This window comes from Bemisia tabaci, chromosome 2, assembly GCF_918797505.1.
Source record: "Bemisia tabaci chromosome 2, PGI_BMITA_v3".
NCBI lineage: Eukaryota > Metazoa > Arthropoda > Insecta > Hemiptera > Aleyrodidae > Bemisia > Bemisia tabaci.
This window is the reverse complement of record NC_092794.1, coordinates 69,085,762-69,113,040: the sequence shown is the minus strand read 5'-3', so window position 1 is coordinate 69,113,040 and position 27,279 is coordinate 69,085,762. Positions and strand designations below refer to the sequence as shown.

General features: G+C 42.2%; 1 protein-coding gene across 18 annotated transcripts in view; it reads left to right on the top strand.

Moving 5' to 3' along the window:
• The window catches only part of osa (trithorax group protein osa), a 112,695-nt gene that overhangs the window by 42,944 nt on the left and 42,472 nt on the right, over positions 1 to 27,279 (top strand). For all 18 annotated transcript variants that reach the window (XM_072296147.1, XM_072296145.1, XM_072296146.1 and 15 more), the window contains exon 5: positions 22,571 to 22,709. In XM_072296147.1, the coding sequence (XP_072152248.1) occupies positions 22,571 to 22,709 (139 nt within the window). The remainder of the gene's footprint in view (positions 1 to 22,570; positions 22,710 to 27,279) is intronic.

Here is a 27,279-nt window from a genome sequence, read left to right as displayed (position 1 = left end):
GTGAAGGTACTGATTTTTGGGCAGCCTGTTTTAGTAGACACCCTAACGTTTTAAACGACAAATTTTGCCTGAAAACTACCTCTAATTATGTCTTTTTCATAATCTATCATATCTTCAATCGTCAGGGAACTCCACAGTCAGGGAAAAGTGGGAAATGTCAGGGAAAATAAAGAAATTGTCTGGGAAAGTTTGTTAAGAAAATCACCTTCATTTGCTTTCGAGAATGGGTTTTAGGTTTCGAATAACTTATTTTGCCTGAAAACTATTTTCAATTATGTCTTCTCAGCCATCCGTCACATCTTCAATTGTCAGGGAATTTCATTTTCTAAATTCTGTGTCGACATTGATTTCACCGAAAACTGTCAGGGAATTTCATATTCTAAATTCTGTGGCAACCCTGCACACGGCCTTAACAAGTCCGGAAAATCCGGTAATACTACTGATTTTTAAGGATGGGCCACTGGGCCAGAAGTACCTATTGATAAAGCACGAAAATTCCGCAAGAAGGTCTGGAATTCTTCGGTTCTTGCCACGCGGTTTTTTTTTACTAAAACAGCCTGAGGGACATGAAAGCCCTTGCGCATTAACTCTTAGTGCAATATTTACCCTTTGTATAGAGATTGTGTAGCCAGTTGATCTTTAGGCCAAAACTGGGCTTCGGATCCCCGGTAAAAATATGTGTGGCGGTAAAAATATAATGGCGATAGGAGCTGCGTTTCAAAATACCATAGGAGTTCTCATAGTCAGAAAATCGTATAGCTGGCTGTAGAAAGTGGAAAAAATCATACGGCCGGGCTACACGAAGCGATAAAAAATTATACAGCCGGGCTATAGTTCCTATCGCCGGGCTTCACACTTTATCCCTTGGATATTGCTTTTTCGCCATCGGCTATAAAAGGCTTTAAGAAATTGTGTAGAAATTCGTGTGTTTTGTAAATCCTTAAGTTTGTACGGAATCACCTTAATATTTACAAAACGCACATTATATTTTCCTTTACTACATATTTGTTTTCATCAATTAAAATGAAAATAATCCTTACAGAGTGTGCAAACATTTCAGAGTCATGAGTTGAAAAACGCTGACTCCACGAGATTAAATATTAGAGCCTAGCGCACTGGCGCCTACAAACCTAACAGGGATACCTCACGCATTGTGCAATGCGTGAAGTATCCATGTTAGGTTTGTAGGCGCCAATTGCGCAATGCGTGAAGTATCCCTGTTAGGTTTGTAGGCGCCAATGCGCGTTTCGCGCTGGCTGCCCGCCCGCCGCGCCGCGCCGCAGCGTACTACGGCGCTCGAAGCAACTATTTCACACCAGAGATATTGCACAGTATCATACGAGATTGCAGACGCTCCAACATATTAGGAATGGCAGGCATCCTTCAAAATTACGGAGCTTTCCTGGCAAAATAAATCAAGATACTACGGCCCAAAAAGAGAACGGTAGTCCAAGAACTCACTAAGTCCTAGCATCTGTAAGTAGTAACGTTTAGTTATTGAAATTTTTTTTTTTGTAAAACTTTTTCTCACCGATTTTTCCTAAAACTTGTCGATTGTACACTACAGCTGTTTCGGGTTTTCACCCATCGTCAGGTGATCTAAAAATATAACGATGGGTGAAAACCCGAAACAGCTGTAGTGTACAATCGACAAGTTTTAGGAAAAATCGGTAAGAAAAAGTTTTACAAAAAAAAAATTTCAATATTTAAAGTATGGCCGATAAAGTCAACAAGAGAAGTGAGTAACGTTTAGCATACAGTTTATCGCCAGGCTGTTGCTTAGTCAGCATCGACAATAAAAGGCTACAAGAAATTGTGTTGCCGGCTGCAGAAGCTATCAGAAATCTTGCAGTCGGCCGTAGGTCTATGGTATTTTGGAACACAGATTCTACTGCCAATTTTTACCAGGGATTTCTTAGCTATTTGGACCGCGTTTAGCAGAAAGGTACGAAGCCACATCAACTATGGCTGAATTTGACTGGGCAGTTTCATTTTTTACAAGAGAACGATTCTGCGAATTCCTTTGTAAATTTTAGGAAATTAGCTGCGTATTATGCAGAAAATTCACTGAAATTTGCACAAAAATCCGCATAACCGTTTTCATGTCAAAAATTAGATTTCCCAATTTAATTAGGCAATAGCCGATGTGGCTTGGTTCCTTTCCACTTAATGCGGCTCATTACATTCTTGCTGGAGTGCGGGCGTGATATTCGAAGTTTCGAAATTTTTTGAATTTCGGCACCGGGAGGCCGAATTTTCGCCCGTCTCAAGTTACTGACGTTTATGAATGTAGGTATTTTACTCGAATCGTCAAATGCGGAAATCAAACGCGCAACTATTCGAACTTCGGGGTAGGTATATGGTATCACAAGAAAATGCAGGAAATTCTTGGCTTTCCGCCCGGCTCATATTATCAACGTTTACAAAAGCCGCGATATTCATATGAAAACCGCGAAATTATTGTGTAATTAATGATTTATGTTTAATCTAAACCGCCGAAAAAATCGCGCATCTACCGGGAAAGTGAAATGAAAAATGCGTAATTTTTTTAAGTTTTCGCAAAACCGTTGAATCAATCGCGCATTTCTTGGGATGTTGAGATGATAAGCGCCCAAGAATAACAATTTTTACAAAACCTCGGAAAATCCGGGTTCTTGTCGCGATACTGAGATGAAAATAACGCTCACTTTTGTCTGTTTTTTTAAAACCTCTTGATAAATCACGTATTTACCACAGTAATTTTCTTAAACATGTTTTGTGAATCAACGCTCGTCAAAGCGGATCCCAGGCGCTGACCTATCCGAACTAAGGAGTAGGTATGGGGTATCACATGAAAGTGAAGGAAAATCTTAGCTTTTCCCCTGTCTTTAATGTCTGACATTTTCCCCAAAACCTTTGGAAAAATCGCGTATTTTTCGCGACGTATCGAGATGATAAACGCGTATTTTTTCACTTTTGTCCAAAACCGCTGGAAAAATCACGTACTTTTCGCGATAGGCACTGATATGAAAATCACGTATAATTTCCTATGTTTTTACCACACCGCTGATGAAATCTCGTCTTATTTTATGTTCATCGAAATTTGCATAAAAATGTTTATTATTCCGTCAACTTGATCTTCAGGTCTTCGTCACTTGAAATTCTACAGTTTGACATTATTCTATGCGGTTGCATTATGTAGACCTTCTCTGTTCGTTCCTTGGTGTTCCACGAACTTCCTAGTTTTTAACGTTTTCTAAATACGATATTTGTTATTAACTCACGGTAGTTCGTTTGAAATTTATTTTTCTGCTTTAAACCTTTACAAAGAAGTTATCCGCCTCAAGTTTCCTTTTTAATCGCGTACCTGATATTCTTCCTTTCCGCGAATCGACGGAACGAAAATGTTGTTCTACGCCATTTTATTTTTCCAAACGACGAAAGTACCTAATGCATAGAAGAAAGGATTTTTTGAAACTCTTTCAACCTCTCTCACAGGGCCGGATTTACCTACTTGACGCCCATGGGCCGCCTGTATTTTGCCGCCCCCTTCTCATTCGTTTTGAAACATCAATAAGAACCATCTAATGAACGTGCCAGCGGGGGAAAGGTGCATAATACGCGTCTACTCGTGTTGAACACATTTTTTGGGAAAGCCCTGGCAACATTACTAGCAAAAGTTCACGGAACTTTGCGCGAAAGTTAAGTTTCGTAAACCTATCTTTGGGTAGACAAGGCCTTCCATTCAGAAGAAATGAACGAAAAAATTATGAAAGAACAAACATAAATGTGGATTAATGATTTTAACTTCCGCCGCCGCGCCGCGCAGACCGCACCGTGTTTGGCGCAATGCGTGAAGTTTTCACGTAGTCTTGTAGGCGCTATGCGTTTCACGCAGATCGCACTGAGTTTGCCGCAATGCGTGTAGTATTCATGCATTCTTGTAGGCGCTATCCGTTTCACGCTGACCACAATGACCGGACTGTGTTTGATGCAATGCGTGAAGTATTCGTGCAGTCTTGTAGGCGCTAATTCTAGGTGGCGGTAGCCACCCCGGCCCAATCCTAAAAAACTCCCTCTAAAAAATGACGACCCAAAAAAAAAAAAAAAAAAAAAAAAAGACGGGTGGCTGCTGCCTAACTAGTTTTACACGAAACAACGCGACCGGGCTTTTCTGCACGGTTTGCGGTCCATTAAGCTCTCCTACTAATTAAGTCGGGGAGTAAACCCCAAAAACCCTATAATATTTGGGTAGAGTATGCTCAGCTCTACTCGTAATGCCCACCCTTTTTAAGTTTAGTTAAATATTAAAAAAGTTATTAAACTTTAACGACAAATTTTGGACCCCAAAACTTGACGATCGTTTTTGACGACATGGACCCCAAAAGCTGACACTGATGGAATTGTTGATGAGCAGAGAGCAGATACGGGGCCCGCGAAACGGTCGGCCGCGGGATTGACCATCGTGTTTAGTTCACTGACATTACAGCTATACCGTAGAAAAAAACCCCATACAAGTATAGATATTTTGAATCAGCGTTAAATAAACTACAACTAATTTTTTGGAAATTTCGTATTGTTGAGGTGTAATCGAGAACAATTAATAATTAAGTCGTTTATTGCTGTTCTGAAATCGGATCTATTGGCATAGCTGTGGAGGTAAGGGTAGCATAAAACCCATCAAACTGGGTATAATTAGAATCTGTAAACTCCAAGGATTAAACCTTTGAAAAGTTTGCGAACTTATATGGGCGTCGAAAGGAGAATTTATTGAAAGAAGGAGCGGGTCCTTCAATTCTTCAAGCACATTTGAATTTGAAAATAACTTGTAGAACCGCGCGATGGATGGTGAGCGCCGACTCCAGAGGTTAAATTTCAGGTTATGCTACTGTTATTATGGCTTTAAATATTTAATTAATACGAAGAAGATAGATTAATTGAAATAATAAGATGAAGATAGATTAATTGATGCGTGTTTCCATTTTATCGTAGCCGAAGATAACTGGATCCATTTCTATATAATCCTTTTATGATTCCCACACCCTTACTATGAGCTGTTACCATGTGCTGTTACAGTAAGTACCTACTCAGATCGCAACCTGCTATTTCTTCCCAGCGGCCCGGATCTAGTGATCTTTACAAGTAATTGTTTATGAATAATTGATGATATTAGTGAGTCCTAGATACTATTTCTCGTTAATCAGATTCAACAACTATCCACCAGAAAATCATCCTTTCCCTCAATACGATGATGTCTGTCGGGGTCTCAATTTGTGGGGATGAAGTTGTGTTTCCACTTTCTCCTAAAATTTTGCTAGCAGCCGAACTCCTCTGGAGTTGATGTGTCTCTTCTCAGTGTATCATGCTATCGGTGCATAAAGCCTCAATGTTTTCATAGACTTGTAATGCTCTATATTGGAAACGCGGTTTACGCATTCACCAATCAGTCGTGCGTATGTGTCTATTCAAAGAAGCTACGCAGCGCTCCGTTAATGAAATCAACTCAATGTCACAACATCCAAGATACTTGACTTTAAACATTACCGTTAATTTGATTATTAGCAAGTCTCTTGGATTCTGTGTCAGAAGTTGATTGAATCGACTAATTTGCCTGTGTTGGGATAAAATTCTTCTAATCAAGACCTTTCATATTGACCTCTGCAGAAGGTATGTATTCTATACTACTTTAATTCATTGGTTTAATAAAATTGATCTGCTAACTAATGCAGGCTATCCTTTATGATAACCTCTCTACCCATTGGCTAAAATTTGCAGTACCTGGAGACGTAAACTTGCCGTCACTGCTTACTACATATAAGAGATAATACAGAGCAGCTGTTCGACATAATACATCAGTGCCGCCTGACCTCTAGATTATCTGAGTCCTCGCCTGACAAATTTACCCACTATGAGAGTGCGACAGAAAATTAGCTGGTTCATTTAGCACGGAAAATGGATACAGGAATTAATTCTCTGGCACACCCTGAAAGTGAGTTAAAACTCATTAGATGTGGACTTTGGATAGCCAGAACTGGCAGAATAATGAAAGCTATCGATTGAGACTGAGGCGACTAAAAATAGTAGTTGTGATAAATATTTTTGGCTGCAACAGCATATCAACAGAGCATCTTCTTTGACGGAAAGTGGGCATTGAATGCCCAAGTTGAGAAATCTCTCATAAATACCTGCTTACTTTACCTGTCACTGTATTGATGTGAGAGTTACCTTAATCGGATGGTTGCAGAATCTCCCTGGCAATTCCCAGCATAGATATGATGGTGCTCCACATAATTAACTTACCGGCAGATTCATTCGTTCGATAGAATCGTATGAGAGGGATCACATAGCATAGGATATAAAATTAAGCCTTGAATATAGGTGATATTTATACTTTAACCTTTGGTTCTCGGTCTACGGTATGAAAGGGACGGACTAATACAGAAGAACCATACATGACAAGTGGCTCCTAAATTGTCATTTATTTGAGTCCTTAGCTGAAAAGTTCATGCCTGAAGGTGTGACAGAAAATGGACTGTTTTTTTCCATCCTTGAAAGTAAAACAAAGAATCAAAATTGTACTCTCCGTTTTACCCTGATAACGCGTTTAAACTCAATCGCAGCCGACTCTGCATGACCAGAATTGGCAGATACAGACTCATAAAAATTAAATGTTATTGAAAGGAAAACCAAAAATTAAAGTGGTATTCTCTGTTGTACCCTGATAACGCACTGAAACTCAATCGCTGTTGACTCTGTATGACCAGCATTGGCAGCTAAAGGCTCCTGAAAATGAAATGTTATCAAACTGTTTCATTACAGTTCAGAAGATTCATGCTATTGAGATCGAAATTTCAGTTGTGGTAACTGTAATTTTTGCTTGCAGAAGCATCAACTTTTACTGTTTATCTTTTCCAATGACGAGTGAACTGGTCACATTTCTTAAGATACAGAATGCCATAGCTTTAGAGACATCTCTCATAAAACTAAAAATATTGATAAATACTTACTTTGCTTACTGTCTTTATGAGACGGTATCACGCGTTTGCGATGTTATTACCGATGAGGAAATTGGAGCTTGGAGAAATTGCGATTCGAATGGTCAAAGGACCTGGCAGGCATAACTAGGTATAAGCAGCGTAAATGATAGAGGTCCTGCACTGAGCTGCAGAATTTAGCTTGCATTCTATCATTAGTTCCAAGAATCCAAAAAAAAAATGTTGAATAATGTAAGACATAAAAGGTATCCCTTAACACAGGTGATGCCTCTAATGTAAATCCTGGTTTTGTGCCTACTGTACACAGGAGATGGAACATTACATAGAAGTCCTATATTAAGAGCAGCTCTGAAGTTGTTGATTATCAGGGTTCTTGCCTGACACATTCACCCACTTTGAAGGTGTGACAGTAAATAGACTGGTTAATTTTATCATTGAAAATAAACCCATTATTAGTTAAACTGGCACTCTCCCTTTCACCCTGTTGCGCGTTTAAAGTCAATGTGTCTTTGTGGACTCTAGTTGACCAGAATGGCCAAATGGAGAATCATAATGATGAAAGCTATAAAAGGATTTCATTGCAGCAGGCCGATTATTGAAAGTTTGAAGCAGTCTGATAAGAGATCGAAATGCGATATATTGCACGGTTAAGATAGGGCTGTCTTGCCTTGTCGTACTGACATAGTTTCAATAATCAGCATGCAGTTGAGAAAATTTATGCCATCACAACTAAAGTTTAATGTATACCATCTCCTTATGAACGGAAACATTTAACGCAAGTACCAAGATGATTTCATATGATGTCTGGATAGGAATGCACATAGTAAACAAGTAAGTAGCAACTTTTCGTTTCAGGCACATTGTGCCCAAGCATTGTGCCCTCAGTAATCAGAGAATCATAAAAGAAAACTCACTCACAACGAAAAAGGTACCTAGAGAGAGAAGGAATCATGCAAAATCAAGAATGGTCACATTTGGAAGTATTATTCCTCGGGGCAGCATAAAATTGAAAATGTTTCGTGTGTACAATGAGAAAACCATTCAAGAAGTTATATTGTTATTAATTTCAGAAATAATATGACATAGAAAAAGAGACAGGGGCCAGGAGAAATTGAAATTGCAATGCTATTATGCTCAAACCCGATTCAAAATTTCCAATCGAAACAATAACATTATCATAACCTCTCTATCATAGAATAAGCTTTATTATTCTATGCTCTCTATGCACTATCTATGGCTTAGACTGCGCATTAGGAAATTTCGGCGAGACTAGAGTCCCTTCAGGCGGGACGATAGGCAACTCAGCAACACCCAGCAAGTCCGAGACCGAGACAATGGAAATGCCTGTCATGCCAGTGCCGTTGCCTGATACGGGTACTTTTCGTTCGTATATCCGGATGTATCCACTAAGCGGAAGGCGCGTCTTCACCCTGATTTACCCCGCTAGCTGTCTTACCTACCGCGCGACCTAGATTGCATTATAAGTCAATGCGCTTTACTGTAGTTTCTATCGTTCGTAGCCAATGAGAATTAGGCATTACGTCAAGTGACCCAACTTTGTCACGATTTCAATACTGACCTGCGGTTTTTTTTTCTGTGACGTACAGGGTGTGCCAAAAATATGGATCCTTCCTTACTGATGTCTCGAGAACGATTACAGATTATTGACATGCGGTTTGAACGAAATTCCTTAAAAAAAGGTGGGCCGCTTTCGAGGGGGGGGGGGGGGGGGGGGCGTTTCCTCTCTGCCTCGCGCCCGCGGGAACAACTTTTAAATTTAAAATGGGAACTCTCTTTGCCTGATACTTCGTAGAAGTCATACCAAAAATACGTGATATCCTTCCAAAAAAACAAAAATGTGATTTTTGTACAAAATTTCGGCCCAATCCAAAAAATGTCACTAATTACCAAAAACAAAAAAAAAAACAAAAAAAAAACCAGGCACCCAAAAATATGATGGCAGTACCGTTTGGATTCATCATATAAAAGGAAATGATATCAAAACGGCCCAATTTTCTCTTTCATGCCCATGCAATATACCAAACACCCCAACTTTTTTCACAAAAAAAAAATAAATAAATACCTATAAGGTATGATGACCTGAACACGTTTATTGGATCCATCGCTTTAAAGGAGTATGATATTAAATCGGCCCAACTTCTCTGAAATATGCCCATCTCGGATCAATAATTTTTTTGAGACCTTCCGACTCATCGCTGAGGAGACACTGATCATTACTTGACCCTTAGTATATGTCCTTGTTTAGATGTCAAAGAGTTCCTTATGAGAACTGTAATGAATTTTTTTTCTTTGAAGAGATAAAATCAAAAAATCGTCATAAAATTGAAAAAAAAATTCGAAGAAAAAAAAAGGAATGGGCCGGCCGGCACGTACAAAAAAAAGGGGGGAAATGTAGATACATTGGTATGCCCCAACATTTTGGCATGGGTGACCGACCCGGTCTTGCCAACATCCATGAAGTTGCTAAGAAAGAAGCATTGTAAGTAGGAGGCACATAATATTCGCAATAATACGCCAAGGTTCAGTAGTTTGTAAGGCCTTCTATCAGAAACAAACAAAGACTATGGCATTGCTTGAAAGTTGTTAAGTTGTTCACTCATGTGTGAATATCTTTCAGTCTATCTTTCAATGACGATTTCAAGAAGGACTGATCCTCCTTTTGACGATGATACTTGTTCATGTATATGTGAAAGAGAGACGATAATCACCCTATATTATCTACCACTTGTATGTACGGCCGGCCGGCCCATTCCTTTTTTTTTCTTCGAATTTTTTTTTCAATTTTATGACGATTTTTTGATTTTATCTCTTCAAAGAAAAAAAATTCATTACAGTTCTCATAAGGAACTCTTTGACATCTAAACAAGGACATATACTAAGGGTCAAGTAATGATCAGTGTCTCCTCAGCGATGAGTCGGAAGGTCTCAAAAAAATTATTGATCCGAGATGGGCATATTTCAGAGAAGTTGGGCCGATTTAATATCATACTCCTTTAAAGCGATGGATCCAATAAACGTGTTCAGGTCATCATACCTTATAGGTATTTATTTATTTTTTTTTTGTGAAAAAAGTTGGGGTGTTTGGTATATTGCATGGGCATGAAAGAGAAAATTGGGCCGTTTTGATATCATTTCCTTTTATATGATGAATCCAAACGGTACTGCCATCATATTTTTGGGTGCCTGGTTTTTTTTTTTGTTTTTTTTTTGTTTTTGGTAATTAGTGACATTTTTTGGATTGGGCCGAAATTTTGTACAAAAATCACATTTTTGTTTTTTTGGAATATGTGTTACATGCCGACCGCCGCGCCGAGGGCTTCTCCTTTTCATCTCAAGTCCTCGTCATCATTTCTCTCTAAGTCGTGCCCGTTCCAGGCCAAATTGCGTGTTTGGTTTCTCTCTTAACTCGACTAATTGGACTGCATTTTGCAATTTGGAACTATAAATCCTGGCTCTTCTGGAAAAACACTTATGTGCATAGGGAAACTAATGGCACATACGTCGTTTTTTAACCGGGCTAGAATTTATAGTTCCAAATTGCAAAATGTAGTCCAATTGAAGGTGCTGTCTTTTGTGTCGTTGAAAGACGACAAAATTAGAAATTACTACACTCTCAGGAAATAAGAGATTTTGTCGCCTTTTCTTGTTAGTAATTTTTTTTTCTAAATCCGATTTTTTTTTTACATACATTTACAAAAATTGCAAAATTTGCCGCCCCCTATAGATTTGCCGCCATGGGACGTGGCCCTTGTGGCCACCCCGTTTATCCGGCCCTGCTCTCTCACCCCATCGACGACCCTCCCACGGGAAGTTACGCACCTCGGCGCCAATTTGTTTTATCTCGAGCAAAATTCCTCTTGCCGAAGAATTCATTTCTTGCTGCGGAAGGTAGGTTTCCGTACGAACCATGAAAGTGACTCGAGAAGCCGAGAGTACGCGGGAAAACTGAAGCCGCATTCCTCCTGTGTGAGTGGAAGTAGATGCGGGAGTCCCAGCTTGAAAACTTTGATTTGAAGTGGCTTCGCGTTGAATTCAAGTCCCGCGGTTCCGAGAAATCGCTATTGACGTGCACTCCCTCATGAGCGGTTTTCAACTGTCCCAAATTCTGGTATAAACAATGGAACGCGCCGCCGTCTGACAAGAACATTGGCGGACCCAGCAAATTGGCAACATTGCCTTTCTTCCATTTAAATCTATGGAAATGTATCGATTTTAGGAGGAGCCAGGTGCTCCGACAAGAATCGATTATTTTGCATAGGTTTAAATGGAGGGAATCCAGTGTTGCCAAATTGCTGGATCCGCCTTTGGACAAAAATCAACCGAGCCGCTTAACACGCGCGTGCATGCTCCAAAAGTCCCGGTCATCAAAAGTTCAGCGAAGAGCATCTTAATTTTTACAATCCACAACACTCGAGTCCGGTGTTTTTTCTTCTTTTTCTTTCTTTATCTCTTTTTCTAACCTGTCAATATGAGGTCAATAGATCACTCGAATAGGAAAATTATGAACCGCCACAAAAGACGCCGGCTCCTAAAAATTTCGTTTAGAACACGCTAGGCAGTGGGCACATATCACCAGGAACGGCACTTGAGGCGCGTAGAAGCCCACCGCGCAAAGTCAGTATAACAATCAAGGAAAGTCAACGTCAAAGGAAATCCGATCAAGTTCCTTTGACGGATGGTAGCGTCGCCTTTGGTCACCTACTTACGCGCGTTTGGTGCCGTACCCATAGCGTGTTTTCTTTAACTAATAGGTAAGAAAATACGTTTTTCTGTTCATCATTTTGAACTTCCAGCTCGCCATAATGTTCAGTCAAATTTAACGGCCAGTAGCGTCTTTCAAGCCCAAAAGTCTTGCGAAATTGTCTAATGGAAATACTAAGAACGATAGTATCAGGCCTCTTCTTTCCTCGTATAGCTGACACCGGTTCTCATCTGGTAACGCTCAGTTCCAGCGTTCTGCCAGGCCAATTTTCATGATTTTTGCAGCTATCGGTAGGAAATTGTCTCTAGATGAGTCCACTTTATTCAGATTTTGAAAGTATGACCCAGGTTTTTTTTATATTACGTGGTGAAGTTGCGAATTCTCCCATTTAAACAATGTAATTTTTTATTTTTTGTCTTAGTTCGTTTGAGCGTTCTTCTGGTCCGATTTCCATGATTTTTGCGGTTATCAACAAGTGATAGTCCCTAAATGGACTATCTTTTGCAATTACGAACTATAATGTCTGGCTCAGTTTTGACACGACGTATGTACCATCAGTTTCCTTATGCACATACGTGTTTTTACAGATAAGCCAGAAATAATAGTTCTGAATTGCAAAATGTAGTCCAAATGAGCCCGCTGTAATTAGAATTTGAAAATAGAACCCAGGTTTTTAGTGTATTTTCCGAAGAAAATACACTATTTTATATTAGAGGAGGCCAGAAAGCTTAGAAAGGGGGCAAAATTTGAAATTCCCGTCAATGAAAAATGGCGGGAATTTCAAATTTATCGGAAAGTTGAAGTAAGCGGGAAATATTGAATTTTCTTGATCTATTAGTAGGGTAAGTGAATCGAAAATATGCTCCTTCGCCACAGACCAAGCATAAGCGGCTGAACGCTCCGTTCCGTATCGTTTCAGTCTTGGCGTGAAGTTTGAAATAAATACCGATTTTTACGTTCGATTCTTATTGGTCCAATTGCTCCCGGCCAAAGGGAGACTGGATAAATGAGAGTCGAGTATGAAAATCCTTTCATTTGTTTGGTCGTCGTTGTGTCGACGCGGGCCTCAGAGAACGCGAAGCGCCCTCTATGGGTTGGACCGCGTAGCGGCCAGGGTGCATAGTCCCCTCGTATTTTCCTATCGTGACACACGATCCCGCAATCGCTGGACGCTTGATAAAAATCCACGTGGTCGCATCTTCAACCATCGCAGGATCGATCGGTCTTGTTGATGTCAAAATGTCTGTTTCTTTATCCCTCCCCTCTAAAAGTTTGCTCTCGAGTTTTTGATCGCTCCCTCTATTTTGCGAGTGGGGAAGGATTAGGCATGGTGTAATATCACCGTGTAAGCTATAATAGTTAGTATTGCACGTTTAACGTAAACCTAATCACATACCGAAGAGAAATGAAATACATAAAAATTATGAATGAGAATCATTAAGTGATTAACATCAAAACGATTTTTTTTTTTAAAGTCCTGTAGTAATTTAAGAAAATATCTCATATGAAAGGCAAGGAAATTACAAGAAGTATCACTGGAAAATTAACCAAAATGCCACCAATGTTTCTCCTAAACTTTAATTTTTTAAAGACAATAGGTGAATGGAAAATTTAGAAAATGTTTTTTAAAATTATATATTTTTCAAAAGATGGTTTCCCCCCATAAAATTCGTTCTTATTTTTAATGAAGTGTATTTTTCAGAAAACTTTTGTTTTTATTTTATTTTTTAAAACTGTCTTCCTTTTTTTTAATAAACGAATATTTATTCCGGAGAATCATTATTTTTGGGCACACGGGGCTCGTAAGGTAATAATTAACAGCGGGGAGCACGGAAGAGAGGACAGGTGCGCCTCGTGGGGTAAGCGTGCGCTGCGATGAAAGGGGGAGGGGTTGAAATGTATTAAACTCCACCATGTAATTAAGTCAAATGCCGCTAGCGTGAAAGGCACGTACAGGGTAGATAGCTCAAATTTTTATTGCGGCCGTGGTTTTCTGCGCGAAATGCTGGAGCGCACGAACGCCACGCCGAAATTCCTTCCTTGTTTACTAGCTCATTTAATGGTCAGTTAACCGTTACTGGATGCGAAAACAGTCATCCGGTTCATTTGTTTTATCTCTTCCACTTTCAATCGCGATCCAATCCGAAAGTTGGACGAAAATCGTTTCAACCCCCTGTTGGAAAATTTCGGGCCGTAGCCGTCGTTCCGAAGTTGACCCTCTCCCCCCCTCGGAGGGGAGGGGGAGGGGGCGTTTCGATCTTGCCGGCTGCCGGGTCGGCGCTGCCTCGCCAACAGTGGTCGCTCCCGAGCACCGAGAGAAGCGAGGTTAGAGAAGATGTATAGGAGACACTGGTCGGCTCTGGTGGCGCGGCGCAGCGGGCCAGCCCAATGAGTTCATAGCGTTGCCTCCACGTTTGCCAAGTCGTGCAATTAATTGTGTGTTTTCGAACATTCGAGGGGGAAAAGAGTACACCATTTCGCAATCCAGTAGCGTTCGCATTCGTCCTGTTGCCCGGTTGTGCTCCCAGAATTTTAATATTTCTGACACATGTTATTGTACGAGCCGATTCCGCCTCTTTTGTCTTGCTTTTCTTTAATGTCTTCGCTGTATCAAGTAAAATTCAAAGGAGAAAGGAAACCCAATTAATATGCTGAAAGGAAAAACGGACATTTTTTAACTAAAAGGAAAAAATGGAAATATTTTCACTGCACGGTACCGCTTCCAAAATTTGAATTCTCACATGTTGCTGTTTATGCCAATGTTGCACATGTCTATTTATACCTCCCCCTTTTCTTTCAATCCTTCGCCTATACAAATAATGTATAGACAAAAAGGAACGATTTTGTTGAGAGGAAAAAATTGAAATTTTTGTATTTTCCTCTACCTTTTTACAACGCTTCTCTCTCATTCATTTTCCTCTCAGAGGGAACACCAGATTGTTGTTTAGGACTTTTTGACCCCACGCAAAACACGATTGAATAATCTCATCGATTAGATCTTAAATTTCAGCTCATTCATCCCAAGAATTTTCGGATTCAGCTTTTACATTTGAATTCGAAATATTTGTTTTTAAAGGCTGATAAGTCCGGTTTTCGAGGCATTCTTTTGAATATTTTCTTTTTAAAAACTTTTACCTACGCTTTAGTTGCTGAGATTGTACATAAGTTTACCTGCAACTGGTAGAGAACTGTATGGTCTGCTCTGCGATTTCCTTATAATTCGCGCTCTTATATTCTGAACATTTTATCCAAGGAAATTATAATTTAAGAGATTTTGGATGGTTGAAGATAAATCACTACAAGAGGGTTGAGCTGCACAATCTTTGAGACTTTGGCGTGAGTATAATGTGCCGTTTGGTCGGAGAGGTCCTCGTGTGACTCTAGCAGTCTAGCACACTAAATTTATCCGAAAAGCTGACGAATCGGGTGATTCCTTATTTTCTGAATAAACTATTTTCGGATAGTTCGTAAGCAATTAAAATGCCGGAATGTTCCGGTATTTTAGTCAACTCAATTTTAGGTGGGAAGAAGACTTTTCAAGACAAAATTCCAACACCGTTTCAAACGGATTAAAATCGCGCCAACTGATTCTGTGACGTCAAAAGAGGAATTGGCCGCCGTCTTTCCTCAACCCCGCGGCTATTTACTCTCAGTACCGATCGCACTCGCAATATTTTAACTGTTTGAAGTGGATATTTGCGGTGTTTTTTCCCCCCTTTTCTTCTAAAGGATGTGGTTTGTACATACTCGAGTCGCACGGTGGCCGTGTCGCATTGAATTCAGAGTGGTTAAAACCACGAGTCGTCGCCTCATCATGACGTCATGAATCTCACGCGAACAAAAATGTTCCTCTATAACTCCAATCTTAAACTTTTTTCAATCATCAAAGCTGTTTTCAGATTTTAAAAGCTCAGAAGCGCGTCTCTCGTGAAAACTTACTGAAAATATACCCACTCTCAAGGAGATCCCTGGATCTTGCAACAGCCCTACTGCGCACGATATCCGGTTGATGGCACCGGTGATTAGCAGTTTTTACTATTCGCCATTCTAGAGGGGAGGGACTTTTTTTTCTTCTTCTCCAATTTCGTATTTCGACTCCAACGATTCCTCGATTACGACACCGGTGGATGACAGAACTGATCGTAAGGACAGAGGGTAAAAAAAGTAAGACAGGACACACGGACTGACTTCGACAGCGGCCACGCTATGGTCGCGGCACACAGTGGAGCGAGTAGATAAAAGTCGGAAACTCACAAAGCGCATGCAGGGTGTCTGCCAGTTATAAACAACCAAAATTGGGGACTTTCGAGGACTTTTAGAGGTGTTTTTTCAAGAAAATCGGGAACTTTTTTCCCTGAATAGTAGGAGAAAGGGAGCTAGTCAAAGCGTTAAGAGGCGTATTTTATACGACTAATTTTACAAGTCACATAGAGCCGATGGAAACGTATGAAAAACCAAGCAACACTTCAGTTTTTTACTCCTGGTTATACCGCGCCGCCGCGGCTGGCGGGAAAATTTAAAAATGCCGGTATCCAGGCAGATTTTTGTCATTTTTTGGGGACCTGATAAAGAAAATTGGGGACATTAGGGGACCGGTAGACACCCTAGGATCTTCGTCTAAACAAAACGTTGAGATTTGAAAGTGGTTCTACGGATTTTCCCACCAAATTTCTCCTCAGAAGCACCTTCAATCGGGAAAAATGACCATCAAAATTTGCAATTCTAATTAAACTGTCAATGTCCGAACTTTCCCCGAAACGCGCACCACTGTGCGGCCGGTCGTCCGGGCGCTAGCTCAGCATGGGAACGAGCGAAGCGCTGACTACGCACTACTTGCATTAGCACCACCCATCTTGGACATCCTGGAAACATGGCGGAAAAGCTCTGACGTAAGCAGAGGGTGCTCCTAGAGTTTGAGCTCCCACCGTGTACTCCGACTTAGCAGGACTAGCGATTTTCGAGGAAAACATTGATTTCAGGGAACCGATTCGATTGTATTAGGGAAAACAATCGACGGCGAGAAACCTATTTTGAAGGTGACTAATTCGTGGGAAGTCAGGGTAAACCGAGGAAAGCCAGGGATCTTTGCCCGACACTGGAAAGTTCGTGAATCGCTTTCTGTAGGCCAAAACATTCAATTCTTTCTAATTTCCAGAGATTTTGCGCCGAAAAAACGGAATATGTGTGGAAGTATATTTATGAGAAATCGTGTCAAAATCACATTGAAAAGTCAGGGCCAGAAGAGAGACTTATGTTTTCAAAAAACCGAGTGAAAATGATAGAAAAGGCAGGGAATTTTGTAATACATCAAGGGTGCAGAATGTTTTTTGCTTTCCTATTTTGTGAGGCAGCATTCTCATATCTGTCAGTGGCGTGGCGTGAATTGCGATTTATCGATTGTTATGTCATTTAAACCTACGGTAAAGAATCGATTATTAAGGTGTTCGCTGCGAACACCCTGTTCATCGATCCTTTTCCATAGGTTTAAATGGCAAATCAATCGATATATCGCAATTCACGCCACGCCACTGATATCTGTCCTCGTCAGACTGCGCGCCTCGCTATTTTCTTTGCTTAAAACATAGTTGACAGTTTCCCTCGCCGAAATTCATGCGCGTAGCAGTTTTCCGCTGGAAGAATAACGCGTTTCATAGTTTTATTTACGAAAAATAGCGCTGCTTCACATTTTTCCTCTTTTTGGCTGCCTCAATTTTTTGCGCTACCGACCGCAATCCAGTGGCGTGGTGTGGATTCCGAAGTATTGATTGTTATGCCATTTATACCTATGGTAAAGAATCGATTATCAAGGGGTTCGCTGCGACCACCCTGTTTATCGATCCTTTTTCATAGTTTTAAATGGCATAACAATCGATATATCGCAAAGCACGCCACGCTACTGCCGCCATCGGATCGGTCGTTCGGTCGGCTCGCAGAAGTTTTGCACACCTTTAATTGGACTGCATTTTGCAATTTGGAATTATAAATTCTGGCTCTCATGGAAAAGCACTTATGTGCATAGGAAAACTAATGGCGCATACGTTGTTCTTAATTCGTGCTAGAATTTATAGTTCCAAATTGCAAAATGCAGTCCAATTCATGAAAACTTGTCACCCTGGATTTTCCGGCAATTCGATTTTAGAGATCGATGAGTAAGACTTAATTTCGCCCCCAGGACGTTAATGCCACCACCGCTTTCATACTTCAGAAAATTTGATAACCATTGGTGATTTCAGTTGTTGCGCTTTTTCATCGTTCCCTACAATCTATTCCGATTTTAGATCGACCCCAAAAAAAAAATCGATGCCGTCATTTCGATTATTTTAGTTTAATAATCGATGTTTCGAAGAAATCTGTTTGAAATCCTCAAATCCTAGACCCTTAAGACGCAGATACACCTGCGAATTAGAAGCGCTTGTTGAAAGTGAAACACCAATAGGAAAGGAAAATTTCGATAGCTTGACGTCGAGTGATCGAAATTCCGGTTTCCTATCGATGAAGAAGAAGAGAAAAAAAAAACACTAAGAAGCGGCCCGAACTGTATGTAACAAGGTGGAGAAATGGTGCTGGGTCCACACCATTTCGCGGGGTAAACAAAGACAAGAAGTTCCAAAAATTAAACAAGCGCTTCTAACTCGCAAGTGTATCTGCCGCTGAAGACGCAATCGGCGCACATACAACTACTCTAAAGCTACGGAACCTTAGGCGCGTCTGGACGCGGCGTCCTGGACGCCGGCGGAAAATGCTGCTACCGAGTCGAGGGCGAGAAGACGCTCACATTTTAGAGCACGGCACCTTAGGAGCGGAATCCGTGGATTTTTTCTGCTCTGTCCGCCGTCAATTTCTCGAATTTTCGTTGATCGGACAGTATGCTCTGGGCCGCGAAAATGGCTGTACGCGCTTTTTTTTAGGAGGGTGTGGATTCGATCGATAAAAATTGACCGAAAAATAAAAACGTGAATCGATCGACACCAATCGATGGACAAATTACTAAAAAACGGGTGTCGATTCGATCGACAAAAAATGTGGATCGATAGACGAGAAATGATTGACAATTAAAAGGAAAACCGGTATCTAGTCAATCGACATGAATCGATTGAAAAACCAAAACGTGAACCAATCGACGTAATTCGATCGATTCACAACTTGGTCGATCGATTCACGGGTTTGTCGATCAACTCACAGGTTTGTCGATCGACTCATAGGTTTGTCGATCGATTCTCAGGTTTGTCGATCGACTCATAGGTTTGTCGATCGATTCACAGGTTTGTCGATAGACTCACAGGTTTGTCGATCTATCCACGGCTTTTGTCGATTGATTCACGGGTGGGTCGGTCGATCCACGGCTCTTGTCGATCGATTCACGGAATTTTCGATCGATTCGCGGCTTTTGTCGATCAATTCACGGCCTTTGTGATCGATTCGTGGGTTTGTCGAACTAAACACATTCAAAAATCGGTAGGAAAGGCAGCGGACTGAGCGGAATTTCTCGGCGTCTTCGCTCCGATCTGTTCGCGACAGATCGGAGCGTCCTCGCTCGGCGTTTTCCGCAGCGTCTCTTCGCCGCTAAGGTGCCGTCCCCGCGCAAAAATCATTAGACAGATTTATCGGCGTCTGGACGCCGCGTCCAGGACGCCGCGTCTAGACGCGCCTAAGGTTCCGTACCTTAAAGCAGTTGCGAGGCGTGAATGATCGATTATCGATATTTCCCATTCGAAGCTATGGTGTAAAATCGATTATATAGGTGTTCGTTGCGAACATCCTGTTTATCAATCCTTTTCCTTAGGCCTTGTCTCCACGAGCCGTTTCACGAGATTTGTCCCAGGGAAAAATCCCACTTACGAAGTTGGGAAAAATATTGAGTTAATCAATATTTTTCCCAGTACCAAGTATGGTACTGGTACCCCTAGGACCCACTGAGAGAAGAAGAAGAAGTGAAAACGAATTGTGCGATATTTTATTCATAACTACATTGTTAATGTTTGTTTAGTTAAAATAATGTATCTAATTGTCAATTGAGTGCAATTATTACTTTAATCCCGGTTAAACACTCGACTTTAACCAATTTATCTTCCCGCGAAAACTAGTCGCAGGACTGTATGAGCCCCGTCCCGTGGAGACGGTAACTGGGAAAAATCCCAGAAGTTTCATTCCTGCGATTCGAACTTGGAACAAATCCCATGAAAACGTCCCGTGGAGACAAGGCCAAAGGCCATAGGTTTAAGTGGCGGATCAATCAATATATCGTAAAGCATGCCACTGCTCGGAAGTACGCGATGATTTCACTTGATCGATCGTGTTTCATTTCGGGACGGCAACTCGGACTGGAGCCGTCGGTGTGCGCGCAGAATGTGTGAATGAAAAACGAGCCTTGAAAGTCCGTAGTAATACGCTAGAAATCGAATAAGGTCATTGTTTACGAGACACAGACACGTGCACACGTGTGAGCGTAATCGAGGCGGCTGTAATTGCCGCGAGGATGGCCCAGCGTCCTCGACCGGCGCACAGTGGATCGAGTCGATTAGAGAGGTCGGACGTTTAATCTTTGACAAAAACTGCGAATTTTTATATTTATTCCGTCATATTTTAAACTTTAAGAGGTGGTTCCTGAAGAAAATTTTACGAAGAAACCAATGAAACTACTTTTAGAACCTCAAAGTTTTGTGTAAACGGAGTTATAACCGTTTAAAGTTTCCAAATTTTGTCCGAACTTTCCTATTGACTCGATCCACTGTGCGGCGGCGGCGCGGTGCCGACTCGAGATCTTTTCAAAGAACCCTCCGTTTTTTTTTTAAATGATTTTCCAAATGCCGGGAAGGATTTTTTTTTGTATGCCTTTTGCGTCCGGAAAGGAGTATTACGCGACGTTCAGTGGCGGTATTACGAAGATCGTAATACTGTAAAAAAACGTTACGGGCTATATAGACGTCCGTTCCGGACACCCGGGCAGGGTGTCTACAAGTCCGGAAAATCTGGAAATGGTACCGATTTTTTGAGGGCGGTCCGGAAGCACTGTAAAAGCGCAGAAATTCCGCAAGAAGGTCCGGATTTTTTCATTTTTGTCGCAATTTGAGCGAGAAATTCAAATTTTTGAAATTTTTTCTAATTTCGTGAACTGGAGGCACTGAAAAAGTACTGGATATTTCTTTTGAGGGGGTACCCTATTTCTTGGGAATGTACCGAAAAAGCACTGTATAAGTATTAATTTTTGGGAAATGTCAAGGGATTTCATTTTCTAAATTCTGTGGCAACCCTATTCTTTCTTCCCTTTTTATTTCCCCCCGTTTTTCGTCCTCCTTTCGGGGGAACGAGCGGTTGGGGGGGGGGGGGGGGTTGAAGTTACGCTATGTTATCCGCCAATCCGAAATCATCATAGTTGTCCGGTTAGAAACCGGATAGAGCTTGAACTTGATAGATGCCGTATCGGGTCGTGTTTTACGCACTGTGTCACTTTGTTTTTGTTTTGCTGCGAGGCTTCGCGTCTCGCTTTCAAGGGCAAAACATCAAAATTCGGTTGATCTAGTGCGGCGGAAGAAGATTCCGGATCATGAAATGGTTACTGTCCACTTGATTTCATACCTTACACCTTTCGAAATGACGGAAAGCAGGTCAACGAAGGAGCGTTGCGTGGTTATCAATCGGTGCATCTTTACGCTCCAGGGAAACCACTGAGGAATATTGCTAAAGAAAAACGCCGTATGAACCTTCAGGCGTTGCCAAATTTCCTTTGATAAAACACCAATTTTCTGATAAAATTATGAATATTTTCCTTCCAATTTTTCCGATAATTTTGTTAGCAATTTCACCTAAAGGTCCACCAGGGTGACCTAAGGGTTAGTTAAATCTTCAAATATTATAACAATAATAATAATAAATCTTCAAATAACCATAACAATAACATAATAATAATAAAATAATAATAATAATGGAGGAGCTTTCATTGATCAGACTATATTAACATCAGAAGCACATTTGGAATTAAAAATTCGAATGTGCTCCACAAAATCGGCTGAAAAATGAAAAAAATTCGTTAGTTTATCCTCGAAAAAATTGTAGGGAAGTAGGAGAAAACTCACTCGTAAGTCTCTCATCAGGGAATTGGCTTTTGAAAATCAGGGAAAGATTGATCAGATTTTTTTTTTTTTAAGTTTAGAAAAATGGCGAGAGTGATGACAGAGAAAAGGGTTTTCCGAAAGGAAATTTTCAATTGCAGAGTGATGTAGCTCTCGCGGTGACGGCACTAAAACAAAAAGTGCTTCAACCATAAATCATCCCCTCCCCCACGGTACCTAACGGCTGTTTTTTAATTAGGAACTTTGAAACACTGAAATCGAGGTTGCGCACTTGTCGACTTCAACCATCGATTTGCTTTTCGTACCGTATATCAAAGAGAATGAGAGGAACTTAAAGAACCCTCCTTTAATCGCAGCCTCAGATGGAATCAGCGCGATTTGACAGTGACCTGCCTTCATTTTCGTGCGACACCTCCCGCATTGCCGCGAAGTTGATTTAGTTGCGTGACCTAACTTAACCCAACTCGAGTCCTCAGTGGCAGCTCCACACCTTGGAGACAGATTTAAATAAGATCGGGAGCATTAATTGAAGTGTATCAATGCCGGAAGTAAACGAACATCCTGATACCTATCATAGTCTGCTGCACTACTGATTTCGTTTTCGATTTTAGCTACCTTCGGCCACGATTTCAATTTTTTAGGAGCATTTTGCGGATGGCGCCTGTCGGAATGGATTACTGTCGAAAGCTCTGAGGGGACCAGAAATCGCCCCTTTGGAATAATTTTAAACTCATAATTTTTTTTTTTTTTTTTTTAAATTTACGAATCTATTTAAACTTATAATTTTATGTTGTTTGTTGCAGGATCTGACAGGCCAAAATAGTAATGACAGCTGCAGTGGGAGTGGGGCTGCTGGTCCGGGCACGCCTAATTCTCAGGGGATGAGACCAACCCCATCGCCGACGGGCTCCTCAGGTTCACGATCCATGTCCCCCGCAGTCGGTAAGTCTCCATCATGTTTCTACGCGTTCTCCATACATTATTTATCATAATATATTCTCAAAACATATTTATAATTGTTTATGAAGCTGTAAAAAGTGCATAGCACGTGGAGTCGCCCATTTGAGAGGGTGAAATCTACCAATTGTTTTCTGCTCCTAAAAATAAAGGGCACCAGTTCAGACTTTTTTAAATTTATTTTTGGGGCCTCTTTGCGTCAGTGTTTCAAAATTCCTCCCAAATGAGTCCACAATCCGGCTGAACCCCGCGAGTTTAAATATTACAGCTTAACACAGCGGAGCCGCATGCTGCCAGCGCAAAACGCGCACTGGCGCCTACAAACCTAACAGGGATACTTCACGCATTGCGCAATGCGTGAAGTATCCCTGTTAGGTTTATAGGCGCCACTTTCGCGCTAGAGGGCCACCGTCCCTCGGCGCCTCAAGCAACTATTTCACAACAGAGGTGTTGCACAGTATCATACGATATTGAAGGTGCTCCAGCATATTAAGATTAACACTCGCACACACAGAGCAAAAAACTCCCGCCATGGACGCCGTACTTACGGGCTATATTGGCATATTGTCCGCGCCCCGGGCTCAGAGACCGGAAGTCCCGGCCTACTCGAAGCAGTTTGAGCTACGGCTCCAGAACGCGGAGTTCTTTGCCTCTTTGGTATGCCTTTATAGCCCGTAACTTTTTTTTCAGTGTAGGTTTCGGAGAGTGTTTTCAAATTAGGTACGAAGATTTTCGAAAATTAAGGCGGGACTGTAGTTCTCGAAGCCGCCTCGCGGGGCACCTTCGTCTGAGCTTAAAATGGACTTATCTCTACTAAAAGGAAGGAACCGTGTCACACGCAAACGCTATGCACATAGTTTCATCTAGCTTAAACACGTCTGAATAATAGTAATTTTCAAAGAAAGTATTTCGTTTTCTCCTGTAAGAACTTGTAAACTTGGGGCTGTTTCCGAGTAAAATTTGAAAGAGCCAGTTCAATCATCGGGAGCGTTACGAAGCGACGGCATCTGTGGTAAGCTCCAGCGGACTGATTATTGAAATTGATGGACAAAGCTATAGACAAAGAAGACATAGGGAGTATGGAGCGATCCAATTGGTTGAAATGGGTGGTTCCTATCGACAAAGGGAGAAAATGATAGACCAACTGTCGGGTTTCTCGTGAGTTGCCGATAGTTAGTCTATTACCTGCCTCCTTTGTCCATTGCAACCACCCGCTTTCACTAATAGGATCTCTCCATACCTCTTGTGTCTCCTTTGTCTATCGCTTTATCTATCAGTTTCAATAATCGGCCTGCAGGATTGCAGGCTGTCTCAAACGGGCGGGAAGATATAATACCGTCAGGAGCCTTTTTTGCAATCCGCCGTCAACTCATTCCCGGATTTCCTCCCATCTTCCCTACCTCTCCTCTCATCTTGTTTGCGGGGGTGCAGAAAGTTTTTCGCCCACATTTTTGGAGGCAGCCTTGGTATTTTTCAAGTTGCCCTCCCGAAGCTGTCCACACAAGACTTGCGCGCTTCCTTCACATAAAAGAGCGCGCTTGACCGTTTCTCTCGTATAATATGAGAGCGCGTTACATCGATTCCTTCGCTAGAAACCATGCGTAGTTGGTTTATGCCTCTTGCCTCCCCCCCCCCCCCCTTTCAGGTGCCTTCGCGTTTGCTCCGTAGTCGGCGGATCGAGTTTTTTCTGCGCCCCTGCCGGCCGATCATTGAAACTGATAGACAAAGCCATAGACAGAGAAGGCAAAAGAGATATGGAAGGATCCTATCGGTGGAAACGAGTGGTTGCAATGGACGAAGGAGGTAGGTAATAGACTAACTATCGGCAACTCACGAGGGACCCGATAGTTAGTCCATAATTTTCTCCCTTAGTCTATAGGAACCACCCATTTGAACCAATAGGATTGCTCTATACTCCCGATGTCTTCTTTGTCCATCGCTTTGTCTATCAGCTTCAATATTCGGCCCGCTGCACCGTTTGCTCCCTGTCGTGTCCTTGGTTCCCCGGTCTTTTCTAGTCGATAGTCTTTCAAACCGGTGAATGTTGAGTCTTGCTGCCGTTCGCGTTTTCCACAGAGTCCGAAAACTGAAGCCGATCAAACGGCGCCCTACCAAAGGACTTCAGGGTTTCTACCTTATCCGGTGCCCAGCCCATGCTCTACCTTAAAAGGTACTTGAAGTGCACGTATGCATGGCTTAAATCGCCGATGCCCCCAGCGCAATGCTCCCGGGCGAGGCACCTCAATCGGGGAGTCACCCTTCTTCCAATGGAATGTGATTACTTGATTTTCCATGAGGTGAAGACGGAAGCCTCGATGACGGCTTTATTTTATTGGCTGCCTCTGTAACACCGACACCGTATGGCATTGGGCCGTGTCGCGAGGGAGGGCCGAGGGCATCGTCCTAGTCGTCTCGCCGCCGCGCCGTACGAGTGACCTGCTTTTTCTCTCGCACTCAAACTCCTGCCCCTGCCTAACCCGCCACCCTCACCCCCTTCCTCCCCCCCTCGCCCGTCGTCCCGCCTTACTCCGCTCCGCGCATCACCGGTGGCCTCTCCTCCAACCACCGCCGCCGCCACCACATCACCCCAATTTTCCATTGACCTTGGCTTCTATCAGCGCCTCCTCCCCCTTCCACCTCCATCTCCTTTCATTGGCGGAGTGCGTCGCGCTTACATATTGTGTCGAACTTTTCATTCAAAACTTGGCAGGGGTGTGGCTCACGAGCTCCGCAACTTTCCTTTGACGCGGAGCAACCCCACCCCCATCCCTCTTTTCGCGGCGGTGGCTGTATTCAGCTGTGCTCCGATGTTGTGCGGGTCAATGCTCTCGGTCGCCTCTTCTGCTTGCCACTCGCTTGTTCTGCCGTACTGAGGAAAAACGCCGTATGAACCGTCAGGCGTTGCCAGATTTCTTTTGATAAAACATGAATTCCCCGGGAAACTTGTGAATATTGTTTCTTCCAATTTTTCGGGTCATTTTGTTCACGTTTTCATCTAAAGTTCCTGAAAATTTCATGGAAAAATTTGCATAAGTTTCTTCAGAAATGAACGCTTTATCGAGGGAATTTAGGCAACTCTCGTATGTTCGTACGGCGTTCTTCCTTAGCACGGCGGAGTTCTGGTGTTCATCTGCAAGGGTAATTGGGGGAGGGAGGGCCATTCATGCGAAACAAGTGTTTTCACGCATGACTCACATTACCGGTAGTTTTTATTTTGCCACTCTATTTTACTACCGAGTGCTTGCACCATTCGACCAAGTAATTTTTCATTTCCTCCAAGTTTTATAATCAGTCGAGTTGGTGCAATCGTAACAATTGGACGTCTTTCTGCCAAACGGAACGATGGAATCATGACGTTAGCCCTGTTATGCATATATCCTTATGGGCCTCAGGGTTCATGTCTCAATTCACATAGCTCCGTTTGGCAGAAATACGTTCAATTGGCTGGCAGCATGGGCATTATTTACAGTGGCGTGTCCTTTATTAGATGCTGAGTTGGTCCTTCCTTCCGCAAATTTTTCAAAGCTTCAGGAGTGCAGGTAGTTCCGCGATCCGACGACTTTGCCTCTCGGTCATAATTTCGATTCGTCTCACCGCCAATCGTCTAATTTCAAGGGCTGTTTATAGAATAAGTATCGCTTTAGAAGGAGGGGGGTGTGAGGGGGGGGGGGAAAAGTCCGAAATTCTGTGTTATGCCCCGGGCACACGTTCGAAGTGAAGCTCCTTAGTGATGGCCGTTCACTCGTTCGGTCAAGTGTTGCGCATCGATGCCGCGAGGGAGAGCGGGTCGCTTGGCAGACTTAAGGGCGTAACTACACCTAAAGATGAGCCCGGGGAAGTATTGAGTCATGTGGAAAACAGGGTTCATCTCGAAGTATAGTTGCGCTCTTATGCCAGGAGGGCGACGATTTGGTTGAACAGTCACCACTTTAAAACTTCACTTGGAGCGTGCGTCCAACCCTCCACACGTATCTTACGAACGGCCTCTTACGACCAAGTGCCCGATTTCACGATGAAATCTTAGAGATTTGCCGTCCTTGCCGTGATTCAGGGTTGCCCCAATCAGGGAATACCGGGAAAAGTCGTCAAATCACCCTCATTTGCTCTCTCGAATGGGTTTGAAAGGGTTGCCACAGTCAGGGAAAACCGGGAAATGTCAGGGAAAATGACGAAAATGGCAAAAATGTCCGGGAAAATTTGTTAAATCACCTTCATTTGCTTTCAAGAATGGATTTGAGATTTCGAACAGCAAATTTTGCCTGAAAACTATTTTCAATTATGCCTTCTTAACCATCCGTCACATCTTCGATTGCCAGGGAATTCCACCAAAACGTGTCAGGGAAATGCCAGGAAATTTCATTTTGCTAATTCTGCGGCATTCCTGGTTTGACGACTTAAACGATAAATTTTGCCTGAAAACTTTTCCTAGTTGTGTCTTTTCAACGATCTGGCATTTGTCCAATTGTCAGGAAATTCCGCCAAAATGTGTCGGGGAAACCAGGGAAATGTCAGGGAATTTAATTTTCAAAATTCTGTGGGAGCCCCGGATTTTGGA